The 25,314-nt window shown below is 65.5% G+C and overlaps 1 protein-coding gene across 1 annotated transcript in view; it reads left to right on the top strand.

The window, feature by feature from the left end:
- Positions 1 to 25,314, top strand: part of VAV2 (vav guanine nucleotide exchange factor 2) — a 119,568-nt gene that overhangs the window by 85,141 nt on the left and 9,113 nt on the right. The window contains exons 8-24 of the mRNA XM_029921025.1: positions 1,437 to 1,505; positions 2,573 to 2,673; positions 9,102 to 9,201; positions 10,097 to 10,192; positions 10,758 to 10,826; positions 12,574 to 12,660; positions 13,753 to 13,838; positions 14,508 to 14,640; positions 15,950 to 15,964; positions 16,865 to 16,974; positions 17,885 to 17,986; positions 18,400 to 18,488; positions 20,776 to 20,792; positions 21,583 to 21,604; positions 22,023 to 22,150; positions 23,083 to 23,157; positions 24,477 to 24,529. Coding sequence (XP_029776885.1) covers positions 1,437 to 1,505; positions 2,573 to 2,673; positions 9,102 to 9,201; positions 10,097 to 10,192; positions 10,758 to 10,826; positions 12,574 to 12,660; positions 13,753 to 13,838; positions 14,508 to 14,640; positions 15,950 to 15,964; positions 16,865 to 16,974; positions 17,885 to 17,986; positions 18,400 to 18,488; positions 20,776 to 20,792; positions 21,583 to 21,604; positions 22,023 to 22,150; positions 23,083 to 23,157; positions 24,477 to 24,529 — 1,352 coding nt within the window. The remainder of the gene's footprint in view (positions 1 to 1,436; positions 1,506 to 2,572; positions 2,674 to 9,101; positions 9,202 to 10,096; positions 10,193 to 10,757; positions 10,827 to 12,573; positions 12,661 to 13,752; positions 13,839 to 14,507; positions 14,641 to 15,949; positions 15,965 to 16,864; positions 16,975 to 17,884; positions 17,987 to 18,399; positions 18,489 to 20,775; positions 20,793 to 21,582; positions 21,605 to 22,022; positions 22,151 to 23,082; positions 23,158 to 24,476; positions 24,530 to 25,314) is intronic.

Raw genomic sequence — 25,314 nt, 5'->3', positions numbered from 1 at the left:
CCGCCGCATGGGTGGCTGTGCGTCTCCTGCCCCTGGGGCGTGCTCAGGCCCGTTAATGACAGCCTGCCGAGCCCCCGAGGCACACCCTGTGCTCCCCTACGGCCGGTCAGCCCTCTCTGCCCCGCTGGCCTCCTGAGCTCCTAGGGGGCCATGGATGGGCCCCCTTCCCCTGCCTTGGCCTCACATGCACGCTGGCTCAGTGACGTTTCCCCGTCACTCGAGGGTCCTTGTTGCCAACTGCCAGTGCTTCCTGGGTGAAAACCCAACGTTGTGTTTAAGTGGATCCTCTGTGGCTCTTTGCAGCTCAGGGCAAGCGTGGCCACGACGGTGGGGCCTCCAGCCAGGAGTCCTGCGAGGTCCCCAGGCCCCTGCCTCCTGCCTCTGCCAGCCCTGTGTGCCCAGCCTCCCACCCCGCTGGCCACCGGCCCTGCTGCAAACACACCGGGCCCCATCCCCACCGCACACCCTGGCTGCGCTTTCCATCCGCTCCTCCCCGGGCGGTCTGCTCCCCCCGCCAGGCCCCGCTCCCAGGTCAGCTCCCTCCAGGGCCCGGCAGACCTCCCGCCGCCCTCAGCACAGCCCAGGGGCTGAGCTGGGGCCGTCCGTCTCCGCCCTGGGACGGGGCCGGCCTTCGAGGGCAGATGCTGCTGGTCCTGGAGGTGATGCCAGGGCGGGTTAAGCAGGAGTGCGCTGGCACGTGCGGGGACAGTCACATTTTGATCTTCCCCTGGCCATCGAGGTCGCCGTTGCTCCCCCACGTCACACCGGCGCAGGGAAGGGTGCTTGGCCGCGTCCGGCGGCCCCCCTGCTCGTGTGCCCGGGTGGTTCTGTCCTGCCCTGCACGGCGGCTGGTGGGGGGCAGGACCCCGTGAGGAGAAGGGTGGCGGGTCCCGGCCCGCAGGGCCTCCGGGGCACACCTGACCGTCTCCCTGTGCACATGCTCGGGGGCCAGGCCTGGAGGACTCTGGGAGAACCGCCGCCCCTGCCCCCGGGGCATCTCTTTTGGTGGTGGGCCTCACGCAGGCTCAGGTGGGAAGTGTGCCTGTCGCCCTCCAGAGGTGTGCCCTGGGGTGATGCCTTCGCCTCTCTGGCCTCGGTTTCTGGAAATGTCTCAGGCAGCGGCGGCAGCACCCACCCCAGGTCGCAGCAGGGTCGAAGTCCAGAGCTCTGCTCTGGTGGTGGGCGTGGTGCTTAGGTCAGCCCCCCGCGGCCCCGCACATTCCTGTCCTGCAGTCACCCTGCAGGGCGGAGCCCGCGCCCCCAGAACGCCTGTGTTCTCCAGCAGCCCTGAGCGGCAGACCCGCACAACCACCCGAGGCCCCTGCCCTGGAGCCTGGGCCTTGGCGAGGTTGTCTGAGCTCTCCCGTTATCGGCTCTGGCCTCCGACGGGGCTGGCCCCCCAGGGGAGCCGACAGCAATGGGCTTCTCTGTTCCAGAACTACATGGGCCCGCTGAGGCCGGTGCTGAGCCCGGCGGACATGACGGCCATCTTCATCAACCTGGAGGTAAGGGCCCCGGCCTGCGGCTCACCGGCTGGTCTCCAGCCGGCTCTGAGGTCAGGCAGGCTCCAGCCCGGCTGGCCCCACGGTCCCCGAGTGCTGCGTCCCTCCAGCTACGTGGGTGGTCAGAACTACAGGTGTTTTCACGACAGAAGGTTAGGAGGGGAGTAGCCTGCCCTCCAGGAGCTTCGGGCTCAGGAGACCGGAGGACAGGGTTTCCGAGGGCCCCCTTGTCTGCCGTGGGTGCTGCGCCTCACACGCACCTGCCCCAGAAGATGTGGGGGTTGTCGGCAGCCGGAGGGAACCGGGTCCCCTCCACCTCCTTGAGGAGACCCCTCACCTGCTCTGCGCACGTCTGAACACGGACACGGGAAGGTGACCCTTGTGCGGAGGCTCCCCTTGACGTGGTCAGAGGCGTGGGCGGGGCTGGCGTGAGGCCCAGAAGCGCCACGCGGGTGGGCTTCCCCCAGGAATGCCCAGCGGGCACAGCGGCTCCTGCCCAGCTCCCTCAGCTGCTCGTCAGCGTGAGGGGCGGGTGCTGGTCTCCCGGGTGAGGCTGAGCCAGACTCCAGACTGGGGAGGCTCTCGCTCCCTGTGCCCCCTACTCAGACTCCCTCCTGCCTCGGGCGCTGGCCAGCACAGATGGCCATGGAGAGAGTGGGAGCCTGGACTAGGGACTATGGGGAGCCCTGGGGTGCTGGGAGCCTGGATCAGGGGCCGTGGGGAGCCCTGGGGTGCTGCCTGCCAGTCGCCCAAGCTGCTCTGAAACATGGAGGAGCTCTGCCTCCACAGAAGGACTCCACCCTGCAGAACCTAAGAGCAGGGCAGAGAGGGTGCTGGGTGGGAACAGCCCCCCGGGGCCGTCACGGTCCCATTCTGGCGCCAGGCCCTGCCGCGGGTGGGCCACCCAGTGTCCGAGCAGACTGAGAGGTCCCTTCCCACGTCCGGCGCTGCGGCACCTTCTGGGGTTTGCGGGGTGCACGCCTGGCGCCCGGGCCTCACTAGGTCCTCCAGTGCAGCTGAAGAGACTGCCCGGCGAGTGTGTTCGCACACTCGCTGCTTTGTCTTCCCAGGACCTAATTAAAGTGCATCACAGCTTCCTGCGGGCCATCGACGTGTCCATGATGGCCGGGGGCAGCACCCTGGCCAAGGTCTTCCTGGACTTCAAGGAGAGGTGAGTGGCGGGCCTGCCTTCTAGCCCCTCCCTGTTTGCAGGGCCTCGGGGGCCTGTGGGGCCTGTGGGGGAGGCTGCGTGTGGAGCCTCGGGGTGTCCGTGGGGCCTCGGGAGTGTGCGGAGCCTCAGGGTCTTTCGGGGCCTCCAGCTTGGGCCTGGGGGCGGGGCAGCGCCAGCAGGTGCCAGTACCCGGGTGGGAATCTCAGGTGAGGCCCACGGGGCAGGCAGCTGTGCCCCTGCGAACCCCCATCCTCACTGGGAAACGGAGAGCGCTGCCCCCTTTCCCGCCATCACAGCCCAGAGGGGGGCCTCCCCCCGCAGGCCCCGGGGTTGGGGCCACTTCCCTGCTTCCTTGCCTGTGTGTGTCTCAGGGCCAGGACTCCCTAACCTGTCCCTGCGGGGCGCCGATGGGGTCTGAGCCACGCGGTGCCTTGAGGGTGAACCGAGGCCGAGCCTGTGGTGCCCGCACGGCTTGTCTGTGTCCGCGGCAGGGCTCCGGTGGCCGGGCAGGCGGGGAGGCCGGACCCGGTGAGGGGGTGGGTACGCGGCACAGCTGTGGACGTGGGCGCCCGGCCATCCTGGCACGAGCCAGCCGCAGCCCCCAGCGCGGGGACCGTGCTTCTGGCGCCAGCGAGCGCGGTCCTGGACCCTCCGGCGGTGCCCTGGCTTCATCCCAGTCTCCGAGGCGTCGGGGCAGGTGCCGTGCGGCCCGAGGGGCCTCTGTGCTCCCCTTCGCTCCTCCCCTCGGCGCCCACGTGGTCAGGCTGAGTCCAGACACGCAGATGGTGCTGGCCTCCCCCATGGCCAGAAACATGCCCCTGAGCGTGGCTCCTCCGACCCCGGGCCCCTCGCCCAGGGTCGGCATCGTCCGCGGTTAGAAATCTCAGAGCCTCACCTTGCTGTCGGGAGGCCTCCCTGAATCTGGTCGTTACGCTCCTCTGTCTGTCACCCCATGGTCGGAGGAGTGGGGGGACGCCTTCCGAGCTCCAGACTGTCCTCCTGGAGCCCGGCAGGGGGGGACTGGGATTCTGGAAGCTTCTGTGGCTCTGCCGTCTCCGCGAAGTCTCAGACCCTGCCTTTCCTCATGGAGCCTGGGCAGCCGTGTCTTTAAAGCTGGGCATGAAACGAGATGGCGCAAGGCCGCACCAGACACCGCAGGGCCCCGGAGGACAGTGCCCTGTCTCTGAAGTCCCGGGAGGCCCCTCGGGAGATGGTGCCCTGGCTCCTGCCCCTGGAACTCTGAGAAGGTGCCGGAAGCTTCTGTGTGTGACGGCTCCTGAGGGCCATGGGTTGGGCCCTGGGCAGGCACGAGGGAGCAAGCAGTGCCCGAGGACAGGTGGCAGATGTGGCCCGAGGGCAGATGCGCTTTCTCCAGGCACTGGCATACGTGGGCACGCTGGCGGGCCCCGGGGTGGGGACAGGCCGGCTTCTGTCCCCCAGCAGAGCTCTCTTCTCACCTGTGTGCCAGGGGAGCCGCCTCAGGCTGCAGCTGTCAGACCCGACCCTGGTCCTCGTGCAGGGAGGGAGGCTGCAGACCCGCTGGACCAGGCCTCTGGGACCCATCGAGCCACCTCCAGGGCAGGAATGGCCGGCTGCGTGGCCAAGGGACAGACCGCCCTTCCCCGGGAACCTCCTCGTCTCTGGGCCAAGGGCTTGGGGGCCTGGCCTTCCCCACGGTGGTGCTCTTGGGCTTCTTTCCACCGGATGACCGCTGTGTCTGTGGCCAGAGAGGCCACAAGGCCTGGATCGTGTCCCACCAGGAGCTCCACGGTCAGGCTGTCTGTCCCTGCCCAGCCAGGCTCCGGGGGCCGGGCCCTTGAGTCTGGGCTGTTTGGGGAGGGGGCTGGCTGCATCTCATTGGAGCTCATTTCCCAGCCCCCATGATCTGTCCTGACGTCCTTCCCTTCCGTGTTTCTGAGTCAGCACCTGAGGTCCTGACGTTGGGTTCGGCAAGCATTTCTAGAGGGCGTGCTGAGTACCAGACAGGACGGGCTCCAGCCTCCGTGGGTTGGGGAGGCCAGGAAGCAAGTTCGCAGGCAAAGGACTCGAGAGCATGGGAGGAGGGAGAGAGCGGGGCAGTGGGGTGCTTGGAGCAGAGGAGGGGGTTCTGAGGACCTGGGGGGCTGGGGGCTGTGAAGCTGGCCCTGGAGGGGCAGAAGCAGGACTGAGTGAGCAAAGCAGAGATTGTCCAAGGAGTGACTAGTGGCTTGTGCAAGAGTCTAGAAGTTCAAGATCAGAATTTAGTTTTGTTTGTGTTTTCGGTTTTGTTTTGTTTTGTTTTGGCAAGGGCAGAAGAAAGCCGCTGAGGAGTTTTAGTGGCAGGATCTGGCAGCTCATCATGGATGAAGGAGAGACTAGCATCCAGATGTGGTATGACCAGTGCCAAGTGGCAGAGGACGATCCCCTCCCTCGTCTTGTAGCTAATACTTCCGTTCATACAGCCTTAGTCTGCAGACAAAGCAAGCAGACATTCCTCTCAGCCTTGCCTTGTCCCACCAGTGGGACCCGGGCCTTGGGAAAAGTTTGTGTTTTGCAGATGTGGATGGAAAAGCCACATGGTTTTTTATCTGAGGCTGGGGGTGGCCGCGCCGGATCAGTGGGGCAGGCTGAAGGGTGACAAAGGAACCAGACACAGGGCGTTTGGGGCCCAGAGAGAAGGCGGGGATCTGGCTCTTAGGAGGAACTCTCTGGAGCTTTGCACAGGTGCTTCTAGAAGGAGCGCCATCAGAATAAGATTGAAGGCGTCTCCACCCGCCCGGGGCACCTGGGCATTTCCGGAGAAACGCTGTGCCACCGGTGAGCAGTTTGCGCCCTGCGGCTTCTGGCTACCTCGGATGGCGGGCTGGGCCATGCTGCCCTCTGGCTGTGGTCGCCCCCCAGGCCGGGGTCTCAGGAGGCTGGGTGGTCCCCATCTACGCTTGCAGGGAGAGAGCCCACCCATGCCCAACCTCCTCGCGCCCCCGAGGCAGGGCTGCCTGGACCCTGGGACCTGGAGAGGCCGCTGGCCCCTCCTCCTGACCCACCTCTCCCGGGTGGGGAAGGTGAGGTCGGGAGAGCGGTGGCCACCTGGCCGCGTCCTGACTTGTTCCGAGGTCTTCAGCGTGTCCAGGCCCTGCGGGAGTTTGGGGTTCTGTGACAAGGGACAGAGTGATGCGGTCACTCGGGGCAGGGCGTGAGGCCGGCGCACAAGGCGCCGCTGTGCCGAGCCAGCAGGGAGAGGCAGAAATGAGGCAGCAACGCCACCGCTGGGGTGTCCTCTCTGACGGGGCAGAGAGCATCTGCACCCCAGCAGTCTCCCGCCAGGTCACGGACGCCGCCTGGCTGGGGGCCCCGGTGGCCGAGGCCGGCTGCTGTGTCCAGGTGCCCCACGGAGCCCCTGACCCGTGAATGGGGCCCTTTGTGTGTGAGTCACATGACTTCCAGGCATTGGATAATTTTTCTCAACGCAGAAGGTGCTCAGGCTTAAAATGAAAGCTTGTCAGCTTTCACTTGCTTAAGTGACTTCCTTCGCTAGGCTCAGAGCGTAAGGTCGGCGGCCCACGGCGCCCGGCTCGGGGAAGGGCCGGAGGTCTGTGTGTGTGGGGGGGGCCGGAATGTGTTCTCTCCGTTTCCTGGGGCCCAGATCCAGGTGTGAGCGGGGCGGTGCTCCCTCCGGGGGCTCTGGGGAGGAGCCTGCCCCTTCCCGCTGCCGGCGGCCCTGGGCGGCCCTGGGCTGTGGCCTTCCCTCCGGCGTCTGCTCCATCCTCATGTGGCTCCTTTCCTGTGTCCCCGTGTCCTTTTCTGTGTTGCGAGGACGCTCCTGGTGGGCTGGGGGCCCACCCTCGTCTGGTGTGAGCCCGTCTACATCCATGCTGTAGCTGCGAGGACCCCATTTCCAAATGTGCTCACATCCCGAGGCTGCCGCGCCTGCGTCTCGGGCTCAGCCATCCGATCCTTCCACGGCGCCCGCCAGGTCGGCGGAGGTGATCAGGGGCTCGGCCCTGGGCTGGCCTGGGTCTCCCGGATGGGGGCTCGGAAGGCTGGTCTGGGGGCTGCATGGATACAGTCTGGGGTCTGGGCTGCCCCTTGCTGGGCACCTTGAGAAGTCCCGCTGCCTCTCGGGGCCTCGGGGCCGCTGTTTTAGAGGTGGTGGTTCGTGAGGACAGGCCGAGCTCAGGAGGGAGGCCCTCCCACGGCCCAGCCCCTTTCGGTCCTTCAGGCTTGGCTCCTCCCTGCAGTGGGTGCAGCTGTGCTGCCTGGGGTCAGGCGGTCAGGCCACTGGCGACCAGGCCTCCGGGCTCAGTGCTGCGTCGTGGGGACACATGAGACCCGTCTCTGGAGCTCAGAGCCAGTCCAGAGGGTGGACTCACACTTGATCTCAGGCCTCTCCCCAGAGGCTCCCTGCCTGTGTCCTTGCTTTTCTGTCTCGCCTCCCTGAGCCCGGGGACAGGTTTGGGAGGGGAAAGGTCACAGAGCTGGAAATGATGAGGCAGGGTTTTGAGGAATGAGTAGAAGTTTGCCGCCAGAGGAGGTTGCAGGGAGGGCAGTGTGTGGTCTGGGGGTGGGGGGCAGTGAGGAAAGCAGGGTCGGGACCCGCTCTCCATACGCCCTACCCAACACCCCCAACACCCGGGACCAAGAGGAGCCAGCCAGTTCCCAAGTTAAGGCGGGGTCCCTGGGGCCGGCATGGCCCACCCCGGGGCTGTGCGCGCCCCTGCGTAGGAGAGGCGCCCTCCCTGCCCGCGCCGACTGCCCTGTGCGGAGCGGCTGCGCCGTGGCCAGGTCTGCTTGCCGAAAACAATTTGGCAGAAACCGTGGAGTCTGCAGCCCCCAGATGGTGGCAGGGAAGCTGAGTTTGAATCGACTTTTATACCAAAATGCTCAGGTTGATAACAGACTCGTTTAAGCGGAAACCGGGGCTCAGGTGTTCAGGTGTCAGGTCGGCGCAGCGCAGTGTGCAGCCAGGGCCAGGTGCCCAGCAGGGCTGCGGACACGGTCCCGGCCGTGGCACGCCCTCCTTTTCGGTGGCCTGGGAGGGGAGGTCCGCGGCGGGACCGGCTCTCGCCGGAGTCGCGGGGCTCGGCCTCCCGATGGCGGCAGCGTCCCTGCAGGCGGGCCCCGGCCACACGTCTCAGGTGGCTTGAGGACGGGGCAGCCGCTGGACTGAGCGGGCGCCCCGGAGCCTCCGAGCACTTGGGGGGAGGGGGGCACAGCCCACATGCCAGGGGGGAGCTGGGAGGTGCTGCCCACCTCGGGGCTGCCCTGGGGTCGCCCCTTTGGGGGTTGAAATTGTGCTCCAGTTTGCGGCTTGTCCTTCCAGGGCTGGGGAGAGGAGAATGCGGGTGTCATCTTTCCCCGGGCCCCTTGGGCCCCACAGCGGGAGCCGGGGGAGCCCCCCAGACCCGGATGCTCCTCCAGTACCGGCCTCCTGGGACGGGCGCCTGCCCTGAGCCCCGCGGGGGCCAGTGTGCATCTGGACAGGTGGCCTCCAGACGTTCGCCGTCGCGCAGCACCCGGTGGCATCCACAGAGCGTCACGGGAGGGGCGGGGCCAGCCTCCCGATGCGGCTTTGTCGGCCTGGCCATCGCCCGCCGTTAGCTGCTGACTTTCAGCAAGTTCACGGAGGCCTCGGTTTCCCTGGCTGGAGATGGGGCTCATCGCCCCTCCCTTTGTGATCTGGGGAAGGGGTCACAGTGTCGCACTGTTACCAGGCAGGCGTGTCTGTCATCGCCTGTCGTGGTGGGTCCTCTCGGGGCCGAGTTCTGGGCGGGCAGCAAGGCTTTCGGAGATGAGGCTTCAGGCTGGCCGCCCAAGGTCCAGCGGGTGCGGGGCTCTGGGCTGTGACCGGGGGTGGTTGTGGCCTCAGAGAGTGTTAGGGGAGGAGCGCCCCAGGCCCCGGACGGCCTTGCCCGCTTTCCAGGCGTGGAGCAGGACGTTCGGGGCTGACGTCGCCCTGCCCTGAGAGAGGGGGTGCCTGGGACCCCGGGCAGAGAGCGTCGGAGTCACGTGGAGGCAGCTAGGGCTGACCCGGGGCCACCACCCCGGGCGGTGCAGGGGGGCCGGGCCTCTGTGCTCCAGGCTGCAGGCAGGAGTCTGCGCCTTCCTGGGGCCCCCCCAGCCCTGGGAGGGGGCTTCTCTCCTGGCCGACTTGGGTCTTTCTGGGGGCAGGACGGGGGTGGCAGTGAGAACCACAGAAGGGGGGCCTCCTTGGGTGCGGAGGGAGTGGGGAGCGCCGTCCCGCACCCTGACAGCCCCCCACCCCCGCCTGGCGGTAACGGGAGGGGGAGGAGTCAGCGACGCGGAAAGGATGGAGCCACGAAGCAGGTCCCGAGCGAGGAGCTGCCTCTGGGAGGGACCCGTCGGCCGAACGCTTGCGGAGCCTCCCGGGGCTCTACGCCGAGGCCCGGACGCGGTGTGTCACCAGCCGCACGCCTGTGCTCCCCGTCCAGGCTCCTGATCTACGGCGAGTACTGCAGCCACATGGAGCACGCCCAGAGCGCGCTGAGCGAACTCCTTGCTGGCCGGGAGGACTTCCGGCAGAAGGTCGAGGTAATGGGGGCCCCGCGGCCCCGAGGCTGCAGCCCCCCGGCCCCGAGGCTGCCCGCTTGGCGGGAAGGGGCACACGAGGGCACTGATGGGATTATTTTCGTAGATGCTTTTCTGGGTGATTTTTTTTTTCCTCGGCATTTTGCCGGGGGGAGGGCAGGGGGAGGTCACCTGGGAGCCGGACTCCCAGGCCTGAGTCCGCTGGGTGCAGCAGAGGCAGACCCCTGGGGCCCGGTCCGGCTCAGCGAGGGAGGGGCTGTGACTGAGCCCTGACGCTGGCCTATGCAGACCCCACGGGGACCCCAGGTGACAGACATTTGCTGGAAGCCAAGGAGACTCCCTCCCATCCCCTGCCCCCACTCCCTGCCCAGGCTTAGGGCCAGGCTCTGACACTTGTCCAGTTTCCCGCCTGAGCCCCTCTCCAGACCCCTCCCATCCCCCTCGTCAGGGTCCCTTTGCTCTAGCGGTGCCAGGAAGGACGTCCTTTGCAGACGCATGATGCCACTGTGTGTCTGGGAAAGCAGTGGGGGCCCAGGTTCCTGAGGGCGGCCCTGCCTTGGCGTGAGCTGGCTTCCCTGGGGTCTCGGGCAGACCTGGTCGCGCCAGAGTCGCTCAGAATCCCAGAGCCCTCGAGTGGCTGCTGCAGATTCTAGAGGCTGTGAAGAGGGGCGGGCCCCCACCTGCCTGCCGGAAGCCCCCCACCCCTGCACACGCCTGATTTGGGAAGGGGCTTTGGGAGACACTGCCAGGTTGGGGACCCGGGCCCAGGAAGGGCCAGGCACTCGACCCTAGCTCAGGGCTCAGGCCCACCCCCCACTGCCGGCCGGAGGATGGGAGCGCTGGGACCCCGTGGTCCCGGGGAGGACGTTGCCACCCACGCCCTCCCCTTGCTACCCAGGAGTGCACGCTGAAGGTCCAGGACGGGAAGTTCAAGCTTCAGGACCTGCTCGTGGTCCCCATGCAGCGGGTGCTCAAGTACCACCTCCTCCTGAAGGTGAGACCCGCGCGAGCCCGCAGAGGGGACTGGGGCCTGGCGGCCGCCCGGCAGGCCCGCGGGAGCCGGGAGCAAGCAGGCGGGTCGTGCGGACGGCCTGTGGGACTGTGTCAGGAACGTTTATCATGGTAATTGTGGAGGGAGCTCAGGGTGGAAACCAGGAAGAGAACTGGGAAACGGAGACGGACCAGGAGCGAGAGATGGCCTGGGCTTGATCGTGGGACCCAGACTCCGAGCTCCCTGGTCGCCATGACAGCGATGGAAATCGGGAGTCCTTTTGGACAGACTCGGCAGAGAGGCTGGTTTCTGGCTGCCTTAAAGCCCCTCCCGGTCTGCACGAGATCTGGGGGCCCCCGCACCTTGAAGCAGCGTGTCCCCAGGTGGCGGCCTTGCTGTCCGCCTGCTGGGTTGGGAGTGGAGCCTGGAGCCAAGGAGTGGGGACTCTGCCCCGAGGGTCTGCTCCATGCCCATACCCTGTGCCTGGCAGGGAGCAAGGGCAGAGGCCACGTCCACCCCCCCCCCCCCGCCCATGCCATGATGCGTGGCTGTTCTCTCCCACGTCCAGGAACTTCTGAGCCATTCCACCGATCGGCCCGAGAGGCAGCAGCTCAAAGAAGCCCTGGAAGCCATGCAGGTGGGTGGGTAAACTGAGGCAGGGGAGGGGCCCGGCCAACCTGGGGCTTCACGTACCAAGTCTGTGTTCTTTGACTGGAGCTGGGCTCACTCACAAGCCTTGTTCTGTGACCAGAGATGTAGCTTTTCCTGGAAAGACAAGTGGAAGAGCGGGGGTGGGGGGTTGGGGGTGACCCACCCATGGGCGGGGGGTGGGGGGGGCGGTGACCCACCCATGGGCGGGGGGTGGAGGGAGCTTCAGGCACTCGCCCCAAGCGTCCAGATCCCTGACCTTGGCCGACCCTCGGTGCCTGCCCTGGGCCTCCCTTCCTCTTACCTTCCTGACCGTCCATCAGAGCTGTTGCCCGTTCCCAGGCACTGGACTCGTGGGCCATCTGGCCCCGGGCTGCCCACTGCCCAGTCCCGTGGCTTTTGCTTCTGAAATGCCCTTTCCACCCAGCCACGCCTCCTCCTCCCTCCTGCTTATGTGCATTGGAAGCCCCCTGCACAGTAAGTCCCGGAAGGAGAGCTCAGCTCATGCCATCCCCTTGCTCAAAGGCCTTCCGTGGCTCCCCACTGCCCGCCGAGTCGGGCTCGGGCTCCGCGTCCACACACACGGGCCTCCACAGGCACGCTTGCCTGTCCTTGCAGCTGTGTTGCCCCTAATGCCTGAAACTCCAGGTGAGCCTGGCCACTCCCTGGCCAGAATGATGTTCCCCGTCGTCTTCTCTCTCTGGTGGCTCAGGCTCCACCTCCTCCTTGTCACCTGCCTGTGGCCTGTAAGCCCTTAGTCTTGCAAGGTGATACTTCCCAGGAGGACTGCCCCCCCCCCCCACGGTTCTGTCCCCTGGGGATGGCTGTCACCCTTTTGTGCCCGTCACTCCCGATCATGCTCACCTGGGTCCCCAGGCCGATCACGGGGCCCAGCCCAGGGTAGGTCCCCTCGGCACTGTGGCTGGCAGGGGGAGGGCAGTGCCCCCAGCGCCTCCCAGGCTGCAAACCTGACCTCTGACTCCTCTAGGCTTTGGGCTTCCTTTTGCCTTCCTCGAGTACACTCTTGGAAGAGCTCCTTCCAGAAGGCAGGGGTCCGTCTCCCTCCGTGGCTTCTACCCTGGCCCCTGGCCCTTGGGGGTCCATGCTGGGCGGGGTGTCTGTCGCTGATCAGCCAGGCTGGTCCCCTAACCTTTCTGCCTCAAGGTCTCAGATTCTGCCCCGCCAGTGGGCTTGTGGGAGGGGCGGGCAGGGGTGCTGTGGGGAGGCTGGAGCTGGCCCCCCACCCCGGCCTGGCTCAGGGATTCCTGTCCTCCTGCTGGGCTTGCGGCTCCTGCCTGGCCAGTGTCGGCTGCCTGGTTCGCAGCGGGCACTGCCCCCTGGTGGCCAGTGGGAGGGCAGCGGCGGGTGGACGGCCCAGCTAGACCGCGCAGTCACCCAGTTAGGCCAGGCTGTGCCGGAGCTGGGGACCTGCCGGGTGCCCACTTCCCGAGAGCTAAGAAGCAGGCTGGTCAAGTCCAGCTCACTGGCTGTTTCCCGTTAGTCTGAGCTAGACGGAGGTTGAGTGACAGTGGAGAGACGCTGTCCTAGGAGGCAGGGACTTGGGGTTGTGAACCCAGTGACATGTGCTGTTTGGGGCTGGTCTTCCCTCTCCTGCCTTAGTTTACTCGTGCGTCACCCCCGTGGGGTCTCAAGGCCCACCAGCTGTGGTGGCTGGTGGCAGGTGCTTTGGGAACGGGGGCGGCCCTCCAACCCCTCCCCCGCCCCGTTGCCTGCAGGACTTGGCGATGTACATAAACGAAGTCAAGCGAGACAAGGAGACCCTGAAGAAAATCAGCGAGTTCCAGAGTTGCATAGAAAACCTGGTGAGTGTGGCTGGTTCTCCGAAGCGTGGAGACGGGTCACGGCCGTGTGCGCGCATTTTAGAAGTTACTTTCACGGTCTTGATGTTAAGCAAGCAGGTGGGTGAACGTACTCTGTCTGTCTGTCCATGCACTCTGCACCTCTGCCACACCCCACGCCCCGAAGCTGGCCCGCTCGCTGAGGGGCGGGGTCTGGGGGGGGAGGAGTGGAATTGACCTCCCCCGCCCTGGCCGGACCGAGGACTCTCTTGGGTCCACGAGGCGCTGTGGCTCCCGGAGGCCCGGGGCTCCCTGCGCACCCTCTGCCCCGCTGTCCCCGGGAGGGGCAGCCCTCGACTTCCCCCCTCCCCCCCGCTTCCTGAGGCAGGGCTGACCCCTCATAGGACCCTCTCTCCAGCCTGTTTCATCCGAGGCTCAGCCTTGGGGCATCTGGGAAGCCAGCGTCCTGCTGGGAAGTGGAGACGGTGTCCCAGGACGCTTGGCTGCCTGCCGGCCTGTAGCAGCTTCTCCAAGATCTGCCGAATGTTTTTTTTTTTAACGTTTATTTAATTTTGAGAGAGGCAGAGCACAGTGGGGGAGGGACAGAGAGAAGAGAGAGACACAGAATCGGAAGCAGGCTCCAGGCTCTGAGCTAGCCGTCAGCACAGAGCCTGACGTGGGGCTCGAACCCACGAATCGTGAGATCATGACCGGAACCAAAGCCGACGCTTGCCTAACGGACTGAGCCCCCCAGGTGCCCCGTGATCTGCCGAATGTCACATGACACTGTTGACATTTGGAAACATTCTTTGTTCTGGGGTCCGTCCCGTGTCTTGTAGGATTTAGAGCAGCCCCCCTCGTCCAGGCCCGCTGGATGGCACCCCACCCTTGGGCGGCCCGCACACAGCCAGGTGTCCCGAGTACAGAATTACTCGGGCCGAGAGCCACTTTCACTGCCTGGGCCCAGCCGAGTCTGTCAGGGGCAAATCAACACAAGGACTTTTGCAGAGCCGCTCCTGGCTGCCCGTTCGCCCCTTCCTCACCCAGCAGCCCCGTGTCCACGGGAAGCGGGCCCGTCTGGGCGCCGTGGCTCACGGCCTTGTCCTCTCTTTCCAGCAAGTGAAACTGGAGGAGTTTGGGAGGCCGAAGATTGACGGGGAGCTGAAGGTCCGGTCCATAGTCAACCACACCAAGCAGGACAGGTGAGCTGGCCAGCGGCCCCTGCCCGGGTGGCAGCCCGCTGTGGTCGGGCACCAGCTCCCCACCGGCCTGGAAGCAGCTTTTCCTGTGGAAAGAGCTGACACCCACCCGGCCCTGTGTCCTTGGCCGGCACCGGGCTGGGCTAGGGGGCCGCCAGAAGCCCTGGCGTGCGAGCCCCCCGGCGCCCCGGGCCTGGCACAGGCAGTGTGGCCCCGTGGGCCCTCTGCCTCGTGACGGTGAGGGGAGAGCCCAGGCAGGCTCCGGATGAGCTTAGCGCAGCCCCTGGCTGTTCAGAGCCCTCCACACACACCTACCCTGTGCAAGGCCTGGGGCTGTGGCTGGGGTCACGGTAGATAGGGGTCCTGCCCCCACGAGGCTTCCAGTCTAGTGGAGGGAGGAGCATGGGGGCCTGAGGGGCCCGTATGAGGCTTGGGTCATGGGGGCGGGTAGCCAAGGAGGGCTTCCTGGAGGAGTTATATGGAGAAGTTGAGACCTGCTGGCAGGGGCAGGAGAGGGGGTCAGAGTTGGCCGGCGAGGCAGGTGTAGGGGTGGGGCTCCGGCTAGGTGAGGGATCAGCCCTCCTGCTGCTCACCCCAGGCCCGCGCGGGCTGTCCCGGGGCCCCGGAGCACGGGGCGCTGGTGTGCTGACGGCCCGGCCGCCCTGCCGGCAGGTACCTCTTCCTCTTCGACAAGGTGGTCATCGTCTGCAAGAGGAGGGGCTACAGCTACGAGCTCAAGGAGGTCATCGAGCTGCTCTTCCACAAGATGACCGACGACCCCATGAACAACAGGGACGTCAAGAAGGTGGGCCCTGGGCTGCCTGGTGGCGGTGGCCGCAGCCTTCTGGGCTGAGGGAGGAGTGACGGGGAGGCCTTGAGAGCGGGGTGAGCCAGAGCGGAGGTCAGCACTGACCCCGACTGGGTGGCTCTGCAGTGCGGACAGGGGCTTCCCTTCTGTCACCCTCTTGTCACTCCGACTTGTGTTGACAGCATGCTCGTCTGTGCCAAGCCTGGCACTTCCCGGCCCTTTGTGTGACTTTCCTCTGGGGGTGACACCCCTGGGGTCATGGTTCCTGGGTGCAGGGAGTGCAGAGGGGTGCTGGAGAGAGCCAAGCTTCAGACCATGGCCATCTCACTCCAGCCCCCGCTCCCCCTGCAGTAAGCAAGACTTCCTTTGGAGGAGGGCTCTGGGGGGGCCTCGCTGTGGGTCCTTAGACCCCTGAGGACCCACCAGCCAGGGGGCTGTGGCAGCTAGGGGCGGGGCAGGGCCTCTGGGGACAGGGCCTCTGGGGGTGGGGGCGTGACTGCTGGAGGATGGGACCCTGACTGGGGGCAGGGCATGGCTGCTGGGGGCGGGAACATGACTGCTGAGGGTAGGGGCAGGGTGTGTCCGCTAGAGGGTGGGGCTGGGACTGCTGGGGGCGGAGCTGTAAGCGCTGGGGGCGGAGCTGTGACTCCTGGAGCGTGGAGCCGTGAATGCTTCTGGGGTCGGGGGCATGACTGTTAGGGAAAAGGTCTTGATTGCTGGGGGCGGGGCCGTGACTGCTGGGTGGGGCGGGGCTAATGGGGGCGGGGCCGGGACTGCTGGGGCGGGGCGGGGCTAATGGGGGCGGGGCCGGGACTGCTGGGGTGGGGCTCTGACTACTGGGGGCGGGCCGTGAGTGCAAGGGGCGGGGTTCTGACTGCTAGGGACTGGGCCGGGACTGCTGGGGTGGGTGGGGCTGTCACCCCTTTTGGTTCAGTCTGGTTCAGAGGCTGCTGCATTCAGTGTTTGAGCACCTACCCTGTAAATCTATGGCCAGATCTGGGGACCAAGAGCCAATGTGCTAAAAATCCCAGGCTCTGGACTTTAAACTTGCTGTATAGAAGGCAGCTACCATCTGGAAGGGCTCCTGGGGGTAAACCCCTCAACCCCACCCAATGTCTGAAACAGTTCGCCAGGCTGGGGGCTGAAGGCACAGCCTCAGAATCCCAGCGCCCGGTGCCCCTCCTCTGGGAGGCAGGCCGTTGCCCGTGGCGGTGTGGGTCCTGGGCTGCGGCGCCCGGCACAGGGCCAGGCTGTGTCTCCTACTCATCCGTCCCCCCTTCTCCTCCTGTCTCCTCATGCTTCCTAGTGTCACGGGAAGATGGTAAGCACCTGGACCCTCCCCCTGTGCCTTCCTCCCCGTAGGGCCCAGCCAGCCCCTCCTTCCTGAGCCTGAGCAGGCGTGGGGCCCCGGCTGGGCCCCAGTAGGGCCAGGCTCTGGGCTTTATTCTTCCCTCATCCTTCTCTCGGTGCCTTCCTCGGGAACGCGCTGTGCCTTCATGATAAAGAATGCCAGTGCTGAGGGTGGGAAGGAAGGCCCCTGCCCGGCCCCGCCCACTCCAGGTCCCTCCCTCAGGTGGTTTCCAGTGGGCGGGGCTTGTGTATGTTCGCCCCGGGGCATCTTACCTCTGCCCTATTTTCTTCCCCTCTCCTCCTCCCTTCCTTCCCTCCTTCCTTCCCCTCCTTGCCCCTCCCCCCTTCCTTCCCTGTCTCCTCCCTCCTTCATTTCTTTCTCCCTCCGTCTTTTCTAACATAAATGGGCTCAGACTTCCCCCACTCTTTCTGGGCCTCTTAGAAACCCCTAGAGATGGCTGGGCCGGGTGGGTGGTCAGGCAGCTGTGGGCTGGCTGTGCTGCGGGCCCCCCAGCCCGCAGCCTTCTCCGACCTTTTGTTTTGTTTGGTTTCTGTTGTTTTACTTCAGAGCAGCGAGTTTTTTCTCATCACATTTAGGAACTGGAAGTGGGTGGGCCAGTTCTGAGCACCGGCTCCCTGGGGACCCAGCTCTCGCATTGAGACGGCCCTGGTGAACCGAAAGGAGTTCAGTTGAGGGCACACCTCGGAGGGGGTAGGAGGGGGTCCCAGGACATCCCGTTAGAGGGGTGCGCACATGCGCGTGCGTGTGCGGACACAGGCATGAGTGCACCATACACATGCACAAAGCACACGTGTGTCCTCGTGCCCAAGGCTGCGCCCGTCGTGACCATGTCCCCGTCCCCTCCCGCAGTGGTCCTACGGCTTCTATTTAATCCACCTCCAAGGAAAGCAGGGCTTCCAGTTTTTCTGCAAGACGGAAGACATGAAACGGAAGTGGATGGAGCAGTTTGAGATGGCTATGTGAGTTCTCGGCAGCCGCGGCAGGTGGGGGGTGGGAGCCCCAGGGGGACTTTATCCAGGACCCCCTCGGACAGGGGTATGTCAAACACCCAGAGCCTGGGACAGGCTCTGTCACCCAAGGCCCCAGGCGCACCTCGGAAGCACCCCGGCTCTGTTATACTCTGCCCAGGGCAAGAGAGCCTCCGTCTGGGACAGCCTGAGGCCCCTGAGGCTGAGCCTGGCATGGGTGCCCAGAGAGCAGTGGGCGGCCAGGGATGGCTTTGGTGCCAGACGGGCCCTTGGTAGCCCATGTCCTCAGGGCCTTAAAGGCTGGGGGGTGGCCGCTTTTTTGTGAAGGCACAGGGCTCTTTTTCCATGAAATCTAGGAGGAGCCTCAGTAAATCCAACAGAGAGAGGCGATCGTAGGGTCCCCAGAGTGTGTGAGCGTGTGAGTGTGTGAGGCCGGAGTGGCGGGGTCCCTCCGCCCCCCGTCCTGCAGCGAGGCAGGCAGGGCCCGGCAGGTGCACCCCTCCCTGGCAGACAGCTCCGGGCTCGGCTCTGACACCGGGCCTCGTCTGCCATGTCACATCCCGTCCTCTATCTGCACGTAGGTCAGTGTGTTGGTGAGATTTTCAATTTCAGGTTTGCGTATAGCAAGGCCCCTAAGCGAGGGGCGTACGTTGGCGGAGGGGTGACAAGTCCCGCACCTGCCTGCAAACCCTCGCCCAGACACGCCCTTCCCCGCTCCCAGAAGGCTCTCCGGCCCGTGCGGCACCATTTTAAAGCCCCTACTCGGATCCTCATTCTGCCCCGGGGGATCGGGGCCGATCCAGGCTGTGAGTTGTGGCCCCCGGCTCCTGACCTGGGTGGCCCCCAGGAAGACACTGCCTTGGCGGAGCTCAGGGAGCCCGGCCCTCTCTCCCTCCGTCAGGTCAAACATCAAGCCGGACAAAGCCAACGCCAACCACCACAGCTTCCAGATGCACACTTTTGACAAGACCACTAACTGCAAAGCCTGCAGGATGTTCCTCAGGTGAGGCCCCTGCCCCAGCCCTACCTGCCTCCTGCCCCCCTGCCCCCCTGCCCCAGCCCATACCCGCCCTCTGCCCCCCCTGCCCCCCTGCCCCAGCCCATACCCGCCGTGTCCCTTCAGTGTCACGAGATCCGTCCGACGGGTGTTCCAGATCTCGCTGGGAGGGGACATGGCTGTCCCTGTGGGTGCCCGGGACCTGCTGCTCAGAGTGGCAGAGCAAGGCCGGGAGCGGCCTGGGCGGGGGGCCAGCAGCAGGCTGCACATGCAGGCGAGGGTGTTGGAGGCCCAGGGTTTTGAGGGACGATGGGTGATCCAAGGGGCAGACAGCAAGGCGGGCGAGGCGGGCCTGGTGGTCTTTGGGCCTTGCCCTTGGCACTGTGCCTGACTCCCGTCCCCCCCTCCCCCCCGGGCAGGGGTACCTTCTACCAGGGCTACCTGTGCACCAAGTGCGGGGTCGGGGCGCACAAGGAGTGTCTGGAAGTGACGCCTCCCTGCAGGATCAGTGAGTACCGCCCCCGCCCCGCCCACAGCCGCGCTCCGCCCCGCCCACAGCCCTGCCGTCAGCTGCCACTCACATGCACACGTGTGCACACGCACTAATGGCACCTGCCGCGCTCTCTGTCTCTCCAGGGCCGGCCAGGTCGCTGGTCAGCGGGGAGCCTGAGGCTAGGGGAGGGGAAGGGACTTGAGCCTGATATCGGGCAGCCGGACTCCTGTGGGCGGCGAATTTTGGGGAGTTCCCGGCCTGCAGCAGCTGAAGGCTTCGGAGCCGCCGCGGGCAGGACCGGCGAGCACCGAACTGGGTGGGAAGTCGGTGTCAAGGCTTCATCCTGCGGCGCCAGCCTGGGGCAGCTCTGTACCCCGCCCTTCCTGTGGGCGCCCCGGATCCTCCCACATCCCTCTGAGCGGGAGCTCTGCCCCCCGCACTTTCCGCGGGCACCCCGGATCCTCCCACACCCCTCTGCACGGGAGCTCTGCCCCCCGCCCTTCCCGCGGGCGCCCCGGATCCTCCCACACCCCTCTGAGCCGGTCTGGCTCCCCGAGTCCACACTTGGGCAAGCCGCACCCAGAGATGGGATTAACTCACTCCAGGGAGATGGAAGCAGTGATCGGCCTGCTTGTCACCCCGAGACACTGCCACCCGCAACGGGAGATGTGGTCCGTTCTTCCAGTGACTGCTGGCCCGGCCGCTGACCTGGGGGGAGGGCCCCACGGGCCGGGCACACTCGTCCCCGCTGCCCCCCGAGCCTCCTCCGGGCCGCGCATGTGGCCGGAGCCCGCAGGCACCGACCGTGCCTCTCATACCCGCCTCTGGTGCCCGCGTGTCCCGCACGTGAGGCGACGGGACAGGCCCGTGTTCTGGCTTCTTTTTTCTGATCCTAAAAGTAACATATTTACTTACCAAAGGTTTGCGGGCAGGGCGAGAGAAAAAGTGCAATAAAAAAGAAAGAAATACCACCCCCGAACTTACCGAGAGGTGACCAAAGGTGGTATTTTGATGTGCTATTTCCTTCTACATTTTCTGGTTTAAAATGAATCTTCCTGGGCTTTTAGTCTCCTGGTTATTAAGTATTCGTTTCCCATAGAAAATGTGGGAAAAGTGGAGAGGGGAGAAGCAGAAGCTAGACCACTCACGACCCTGGCAGACAGACAGACACGCAGCCGTCTGAGGACCCCTGTCCCCTCAGCGCGCCCGCCCGCCCCGCCCCTTCCTGCGTGCGGGTGCTTTCACGACGCCTGCAGTTGGGGTGTCCCCCCATGGGCGGTTTCACGTCTTCGGCGAGGCCCGGTTCTCACGAGCATCCCGGACGCAGCTTCGGGAGCCTGCGGCAGGCACCTGGCGTTATTCCAGAGAGTTCCGAGCTGGGCCAGCACTCAGGCCTCTCGTGCTGGGCTTGGGCTCTGGACCGGACTCCTTGCCTTCACCAGCTCTGGCGGCAGGCTGTGCCCGTGACCCAAGGAAAGGCAGATTAAGTCCTGGTGGCCCCAGGGGCCAGATGTCCCAGACGGTGCGGGCCCCTTCCAGAGAGCCTCTCCCGGGGGAGGCTGGTGCCATCCATGTGGACGCCAGCTACGTCCCCCACTCCTCCCCGCCCGACGCCCACTGGGCCCGTGGCCCCTGTTCTGCAGGGGCTGTTGGACACTGTCAAAGCAGTCTGCCCCCGTGCGCGTCAGATGGCGTTGAGGTCACGTGAGCCACGTACATTAGGCGTCGTGGTCCTTGCTTTGTCCAGTGGTGGACTGGCGGCCCAGCCTGCCAGATGGCTGGGGCGAGCACTGCCTTCTCCCCTCGGGGCACCCGAGGCAGGCGGAAAGGGTCCTGGGAGCATCTGCCTTCCATCTGACTGGCCTGGGAGTGAGCGTGCGGCCACTCGGTACCCGGGTACAGACGCCTCTGGTCCCCCGCCCGTGGCGGGCATCACTCATCGGTTGTGGGAACTTTGCCTCCGAGCCAGGCGCACCCCGGGGACTCAGGCTGCTGCGGCCGTTGGAGCAGACCTGGCCCACGCAGGAGACCTCTCTGACAGGCCGGGGTTCCCCCTGGGAACCCTAAAGCCAGAGCTCAGAATTTGCCAACAGAAGCAATTGAGAGATATTTATAGTCACCAGCTATGCGTGTCCGTGACCCACGTCTGCAACAAACGGCCTTGACCTTTGCCCTGCATACACACTTAGCTCCCCCCCCCCCCCGCCCCCCGCCTCCCGCAGCTCCTGCCATGCGGGCGGGAGCCCCCTGGTCCTCGCTGCTCATGGCTCGTCTGCAAACTCCTCTCCTGTTTCCTTTCCAGGTTCCCCCGCCGACCTGGTGAGTCCTCCTGGCCGGTTTCTTCTGCTGCTCCTCACCCCTCACCCCACCCCGTGTGCCCCCCAGACTCCCTGCTGTTCCAGATCTCACCCTTCCTGGGGCCACACCGGCCAGCACACAGGCTGCTGAGGGTCACCGGGGGCCCTTGGTTTCCTTCGTGGGTCCCCAGCACAGCCATCACCCTGGCCGGGCTGACCCCTGCTCTGCTGGCCTGGTGGCCCGTGGGAGCCCAGCTCCGTGACATGCATCCGCCCACCTGCCCCCACCTGCTGCGGCTCAGAGCCCTCTGCCCAGCTGACTCGGGGAAGACGTCCCTGAATTCACTTGTGGGGTGTGGACATCACGTCTCACCCCCGTTGTGGAATCTGGTCAAATTAACTAGCACTTGGAGGATGCGTGCCAGGCCCTGTGTGGGTGCAGAAACGCCCTCACAGAGGAGGAAGGACATGTCCCAGAGAGCGATGACAAGCTCCAGGCTCAGAGCAGGGAGGCCCCAGAGCTGGCGTGGTCAGGGCGGGCTTCTTGGAGGAGGTGGGAATCAATGCACAGGGATGGGAGAGGAAGAAATAGACCTCCCAGGACTGCAGGGGCACCGTGGTGGAGGGTGTGTAGGTGAGGGGGGGGTTGTCACATAGTGAAGCAGTGTCACAACCACCTGTGGGAATCTGCGATGTGTCCCTCCCCTCCCCCTGCTTCCTGCCTCGACCCTTCCCTCCGGGGGTGTGGGGGGCCAGGCATGGCGATGCTCGCCGCCCTCTCTCATCACCGTGGTCTGTCCTTGCCCTCACAGGACGCCTCAGGAGCAGGACCGGGTGAGTCTGTGGGACCCGAGCCCCCTCAGCCACCGTCCATGTCGGCCGTCACTCTGGGGACCGGGCCACTGTGGCCTCCCAGCCTCCCCCAGCCTGGCCCGGCCTCCCGGGCTCCCTCTCCGTCCATAACTGTATCCCGCTGACGGGTTCTGATGAGCCGTAGGGCTGCCTGCGTGCAGAGGAGGGTCAGGGTCCTTTCCGGAGGGAGGGGCTGCAGCCAGAGCTCCCTCCCCTCCCTTCCCCTCCCCTCCCGCGCACAGTGGCCTCAGCTCCTCTGCTGTCAGTTTGCTGGGGTCCCCGCGTCCTCACTCCCCCCACTTGTGCTGCGTGATAGGATCGTGGCTTCTAGCCGTTGAGGCTGGAGGGCATCACCGGCCAGTCGCTGAGCGAGGGGCTCCCTCCCGCCCTGTACCCACAGGTCCCAAGATGGTGGCCGTGCAGAATTACCATGGCAACCCTGCTCCCCCCGGGAAGCCAGTGCTGACCTTCCAGACGGGCGATGTGATCGAGCTGCTGAGGGGCGACCCCGAGTCTCAGTGGTGGGAGGTGGGTGCTGGGGGCCTGGAGGGGGGTCGAAGCCCCTGGGGCAGGTGTGGGGTGAGGGGCTGTCCCGGGGAGGAGGGTGGGCCCTCAGCAGCAGTTCTGGGGTCTCCCCAGCCCCGTTTGTGGCCTACACATGCCCCCTGCTGGGGTGTGTCCCGCACACCCCCAGGCCTGCGCTGTTATTATGGGGCAGCCATCGAGCCCAGCCCCGGGGGGACACCATGACTGACACCCCCCCGCCACCCTCCCCCGAGAAGGTGTGGTGGAGCAGAGACAGACACGGGCACGGTGTCCCGTGGTGGCTCACTGCTCTGGTTGAAAGGTCCGCAGAGGTGGAGCCTTTCCCTGCCCACCGCCCCAGGGCCCAGGGGACCCCGGCACCCACAGAGGTCAGCATGGCGCTGCGGGAGCTCGGGGCGCTTGGCCCCGCCCAGGGAGCCCTGTAAACGTCCCCATTACTGTTGCTGTTGTCATCTTGGGATGGTCCTTGTCACTACGCACGTACTTAGGAACTTACCGTACTAGACCGAGCCTTCACAGATCTGGAGGTTCGGAAGGTGCAGGAGGGTGTCTGACCCCAGCTGCCCAGTTCCCCGGCCCGTGTGTCACCGAGGCATCCGTTCTGGGTGGCCTTGCAGGGGGCTTTGCTGGTGTGACAGGGGAGGTGAGGTGGAGCTGCCCGAGGACTTTGGGAGGCTGTCCCCGGCCCCTGCGGACCCTCCAGGCCCCGTCTGCATTCCACCAGATCCACTGGTCCACACGCCCCTTCCATTTAGAAGCATCCTTATAGATGAGAGCCGGGGGTGGGCCTCTAGCCCCCAACTACGGGCCTCGGCGTTCCCATCTGTGAAGTGGGGACGCCACGCGCCTTCCAGTGGTGAGGACAAGCCACCCGCTGCACGCGCTCACAGCCCCCACCATCCGTCTCCTTCCAGGGTCGGCTGGTGCAGACCAGGAAGTCCGGCTACTTTCCCAGCTCCTCCGTGAAGCCCTGCCCCGTGGATGGAAGGGTGAGCACTTGGCGCAGAAGCTTCTGGAACTCTGTGGCCAGGAGCCTGGCAGCTCTGTGGGCTGTCTCCTCCCTCAGGACGTCCAGGCTCGGTCAGGACGCCCTTGCTAAGTGGTCGTTGTGAGCTGGCCCCAGAGCAGGGGGTGGGGGGCTGTGCCCGGAGAGGAGATGGGGGGGGGGGGCCAGGGTGCTGCATTTCTCATGGTTTTAGAAACACAAAAATGGGCATTTCTGCAGCAGTTGTGATGGACAAAAAGCCAGAAAGGTTCCCTTCCTCCCATCTCGGGGACCCCAAGTCTTCTGGGGCCGTTGTCCAGCCCCCAGGAAGGAGAAGGATCTGCCGGACGGCAGAGGTCAGAGCCAGGCTTGATGATAGTTGGGAAGAAGACGCTGTGGCCTTTCTTTTCTCCGTGTGGCGCTGAGCGAATCTTCCTCAGCTGCAAACACATCACGCGTCAGCCTTGAATAGTTCAGTTACCTCCATCCCCTGCAAAAGGCATTTTACTTAGTATTTATTTGCTCGCATATGTACGTATTTATTTAGTCTTAGAGAAGGAGAGAGAGCAAGCAGCGGCGAGGGGCAGAGAGACAGAGAAGATCTTAAGCAGGTCCCACACTCGGTGTGGAGCTGGACCTGGGGCTCGATCCCACCACCCTGGGATCATGACCTGAGCTGACCTCAAGAGTCGGGCACTCAACTGACTGAGCCCCCCAGACGCCCCCTGCCAAAAAAAAGGCACTCAAAAGTGCAAGAGGGAAATTTCTCTGGAGGGAGCAGAAGGCAGGTCCAGACAGCACAGGAACTGTGCTACGGGCTTCAGGCCCTGCCCTGGGCCTCAGTTTCCCCATCTGTGTGGTGAAGAGCCTTGCCCAGCCTGTGGCACAGTGAGGGGAGGCCAGGCTGGGGTCCCGGGCTGCGTGTGGCCTGCCACCTGGATGCCGGGCCCCCGCCAGGTGACACCTGTCTTCGGGCTGTGAGCCCGTCTTTGGCAGAGAACTCTCGCTGTCCCTGCTGGGAAATTCCTGTGGCCTCGGGCGCCCCCTTCCCTGGGGGTACGTGCCCTGTCGGGCTGGTTGACTGCAGTTCATTCAGTCAATCATTCATCCATTCATTCAATCAAAACCCCTGAGCTTCTACTCAGGGGACAGTGAGTCCCAGCCCTGCCCTTAGGAGCGTCCTGTCCAGTGGCTCTGGGGCGGAGTCCACAGACTCCCTGGGTCGTCTGGAGGGGTGCGTGGGTGTCCCTGACGACAAGACCCTCTGGCCCCACTCGGGGCGGCCCCCGAGGGGACGTTAACGTGTGTGTTCCTTCCCACCAGCCGCCCGTCAGCCGGCCGCCCTCCCGGGAGATCGACTACACGGAATACCCCTGGTGAGTGGGCCCCCGCCGCGTGGGGGCCCCGGGGGCGCTGAGGCCTCGCTGGCTGTGCCCGGGAGCCTGGGGGACGCCTACGTGCCCAAGACGGGTGCTCCCTCACGGCTGAAACAGTCACTCCATCTGGTCGCTTGGGAGAACGAAGCTCTTTTTTTTTTTTTTTGCATGCGTTTAATGGGGCTTCATCATGGAAAATGTATAAAAGCAGTATACTTAAGGCCAGATTTAGAATTGCACATTTACTCATGTTGCTCCATTAGGAAAATAGGGGGGCTGTTTGCACTGACTAAAGCATGAAGGTGGGTTTTCTAGGAATGGGTCACAGACCCCAGTCGGCCTCAGGGTCCAGCTTTTGTCGCTGGGCCCCCCGGGCCCCCCAGGCAGCCTTGGTGGTAGGAGGTCCCCGTGCTCCGTGCCCTGAGGTGGCCCCGGAGCAGTGGGCAAACCTCCACCCCCGGAGCGCCTGGCCTCGGGATTTGCGTTCGGGGCCTGCAAGCTGCTGTCCCAGCCTCCTCTGCACACGGGCTCGGCCTCTGCCTCCTCGGCTGAGATGCTGCGGGTCCAACCCACACACGGGCTTTTATTTAGCACCGCGTCTTCAACGGCAAAAACCCAGAGCTGGGCACTAATGCTCAGGCTGCGGTGAGGGCCTCTCGCAGGCCGCCTGCTGCAGAAACCCGCTCGGGGCCGGGCCGAGGTCCGGGGTCCGGGTCCCTCCACGGGCGCCCCGCCCGCAGGGGCTCAGCCTCGGCCCCGCACCAGCCCCTCCCGCAGGGGCTCAG

The sequence above is a fragment of the Suricata suricatta genome, chromosome 13 (genome assembly GCF_006229205.1).
Source record: "Suricata suricatta isolate VVHF042 chromosome 13, meerkat_22Aug2017_6uvM2_HiC, whole genome shotgun sequence".
Classification (NCBI taxonomy): domain Eukaryota; kingdom Metazoa; phylum Chordata; class Mammalia; order Carnivora; family Herpestidae; genus Suricata; species Suricata suricatta.
This window is presented reverse-complemented; position numbering and strand designations above follow the sequence as displayed.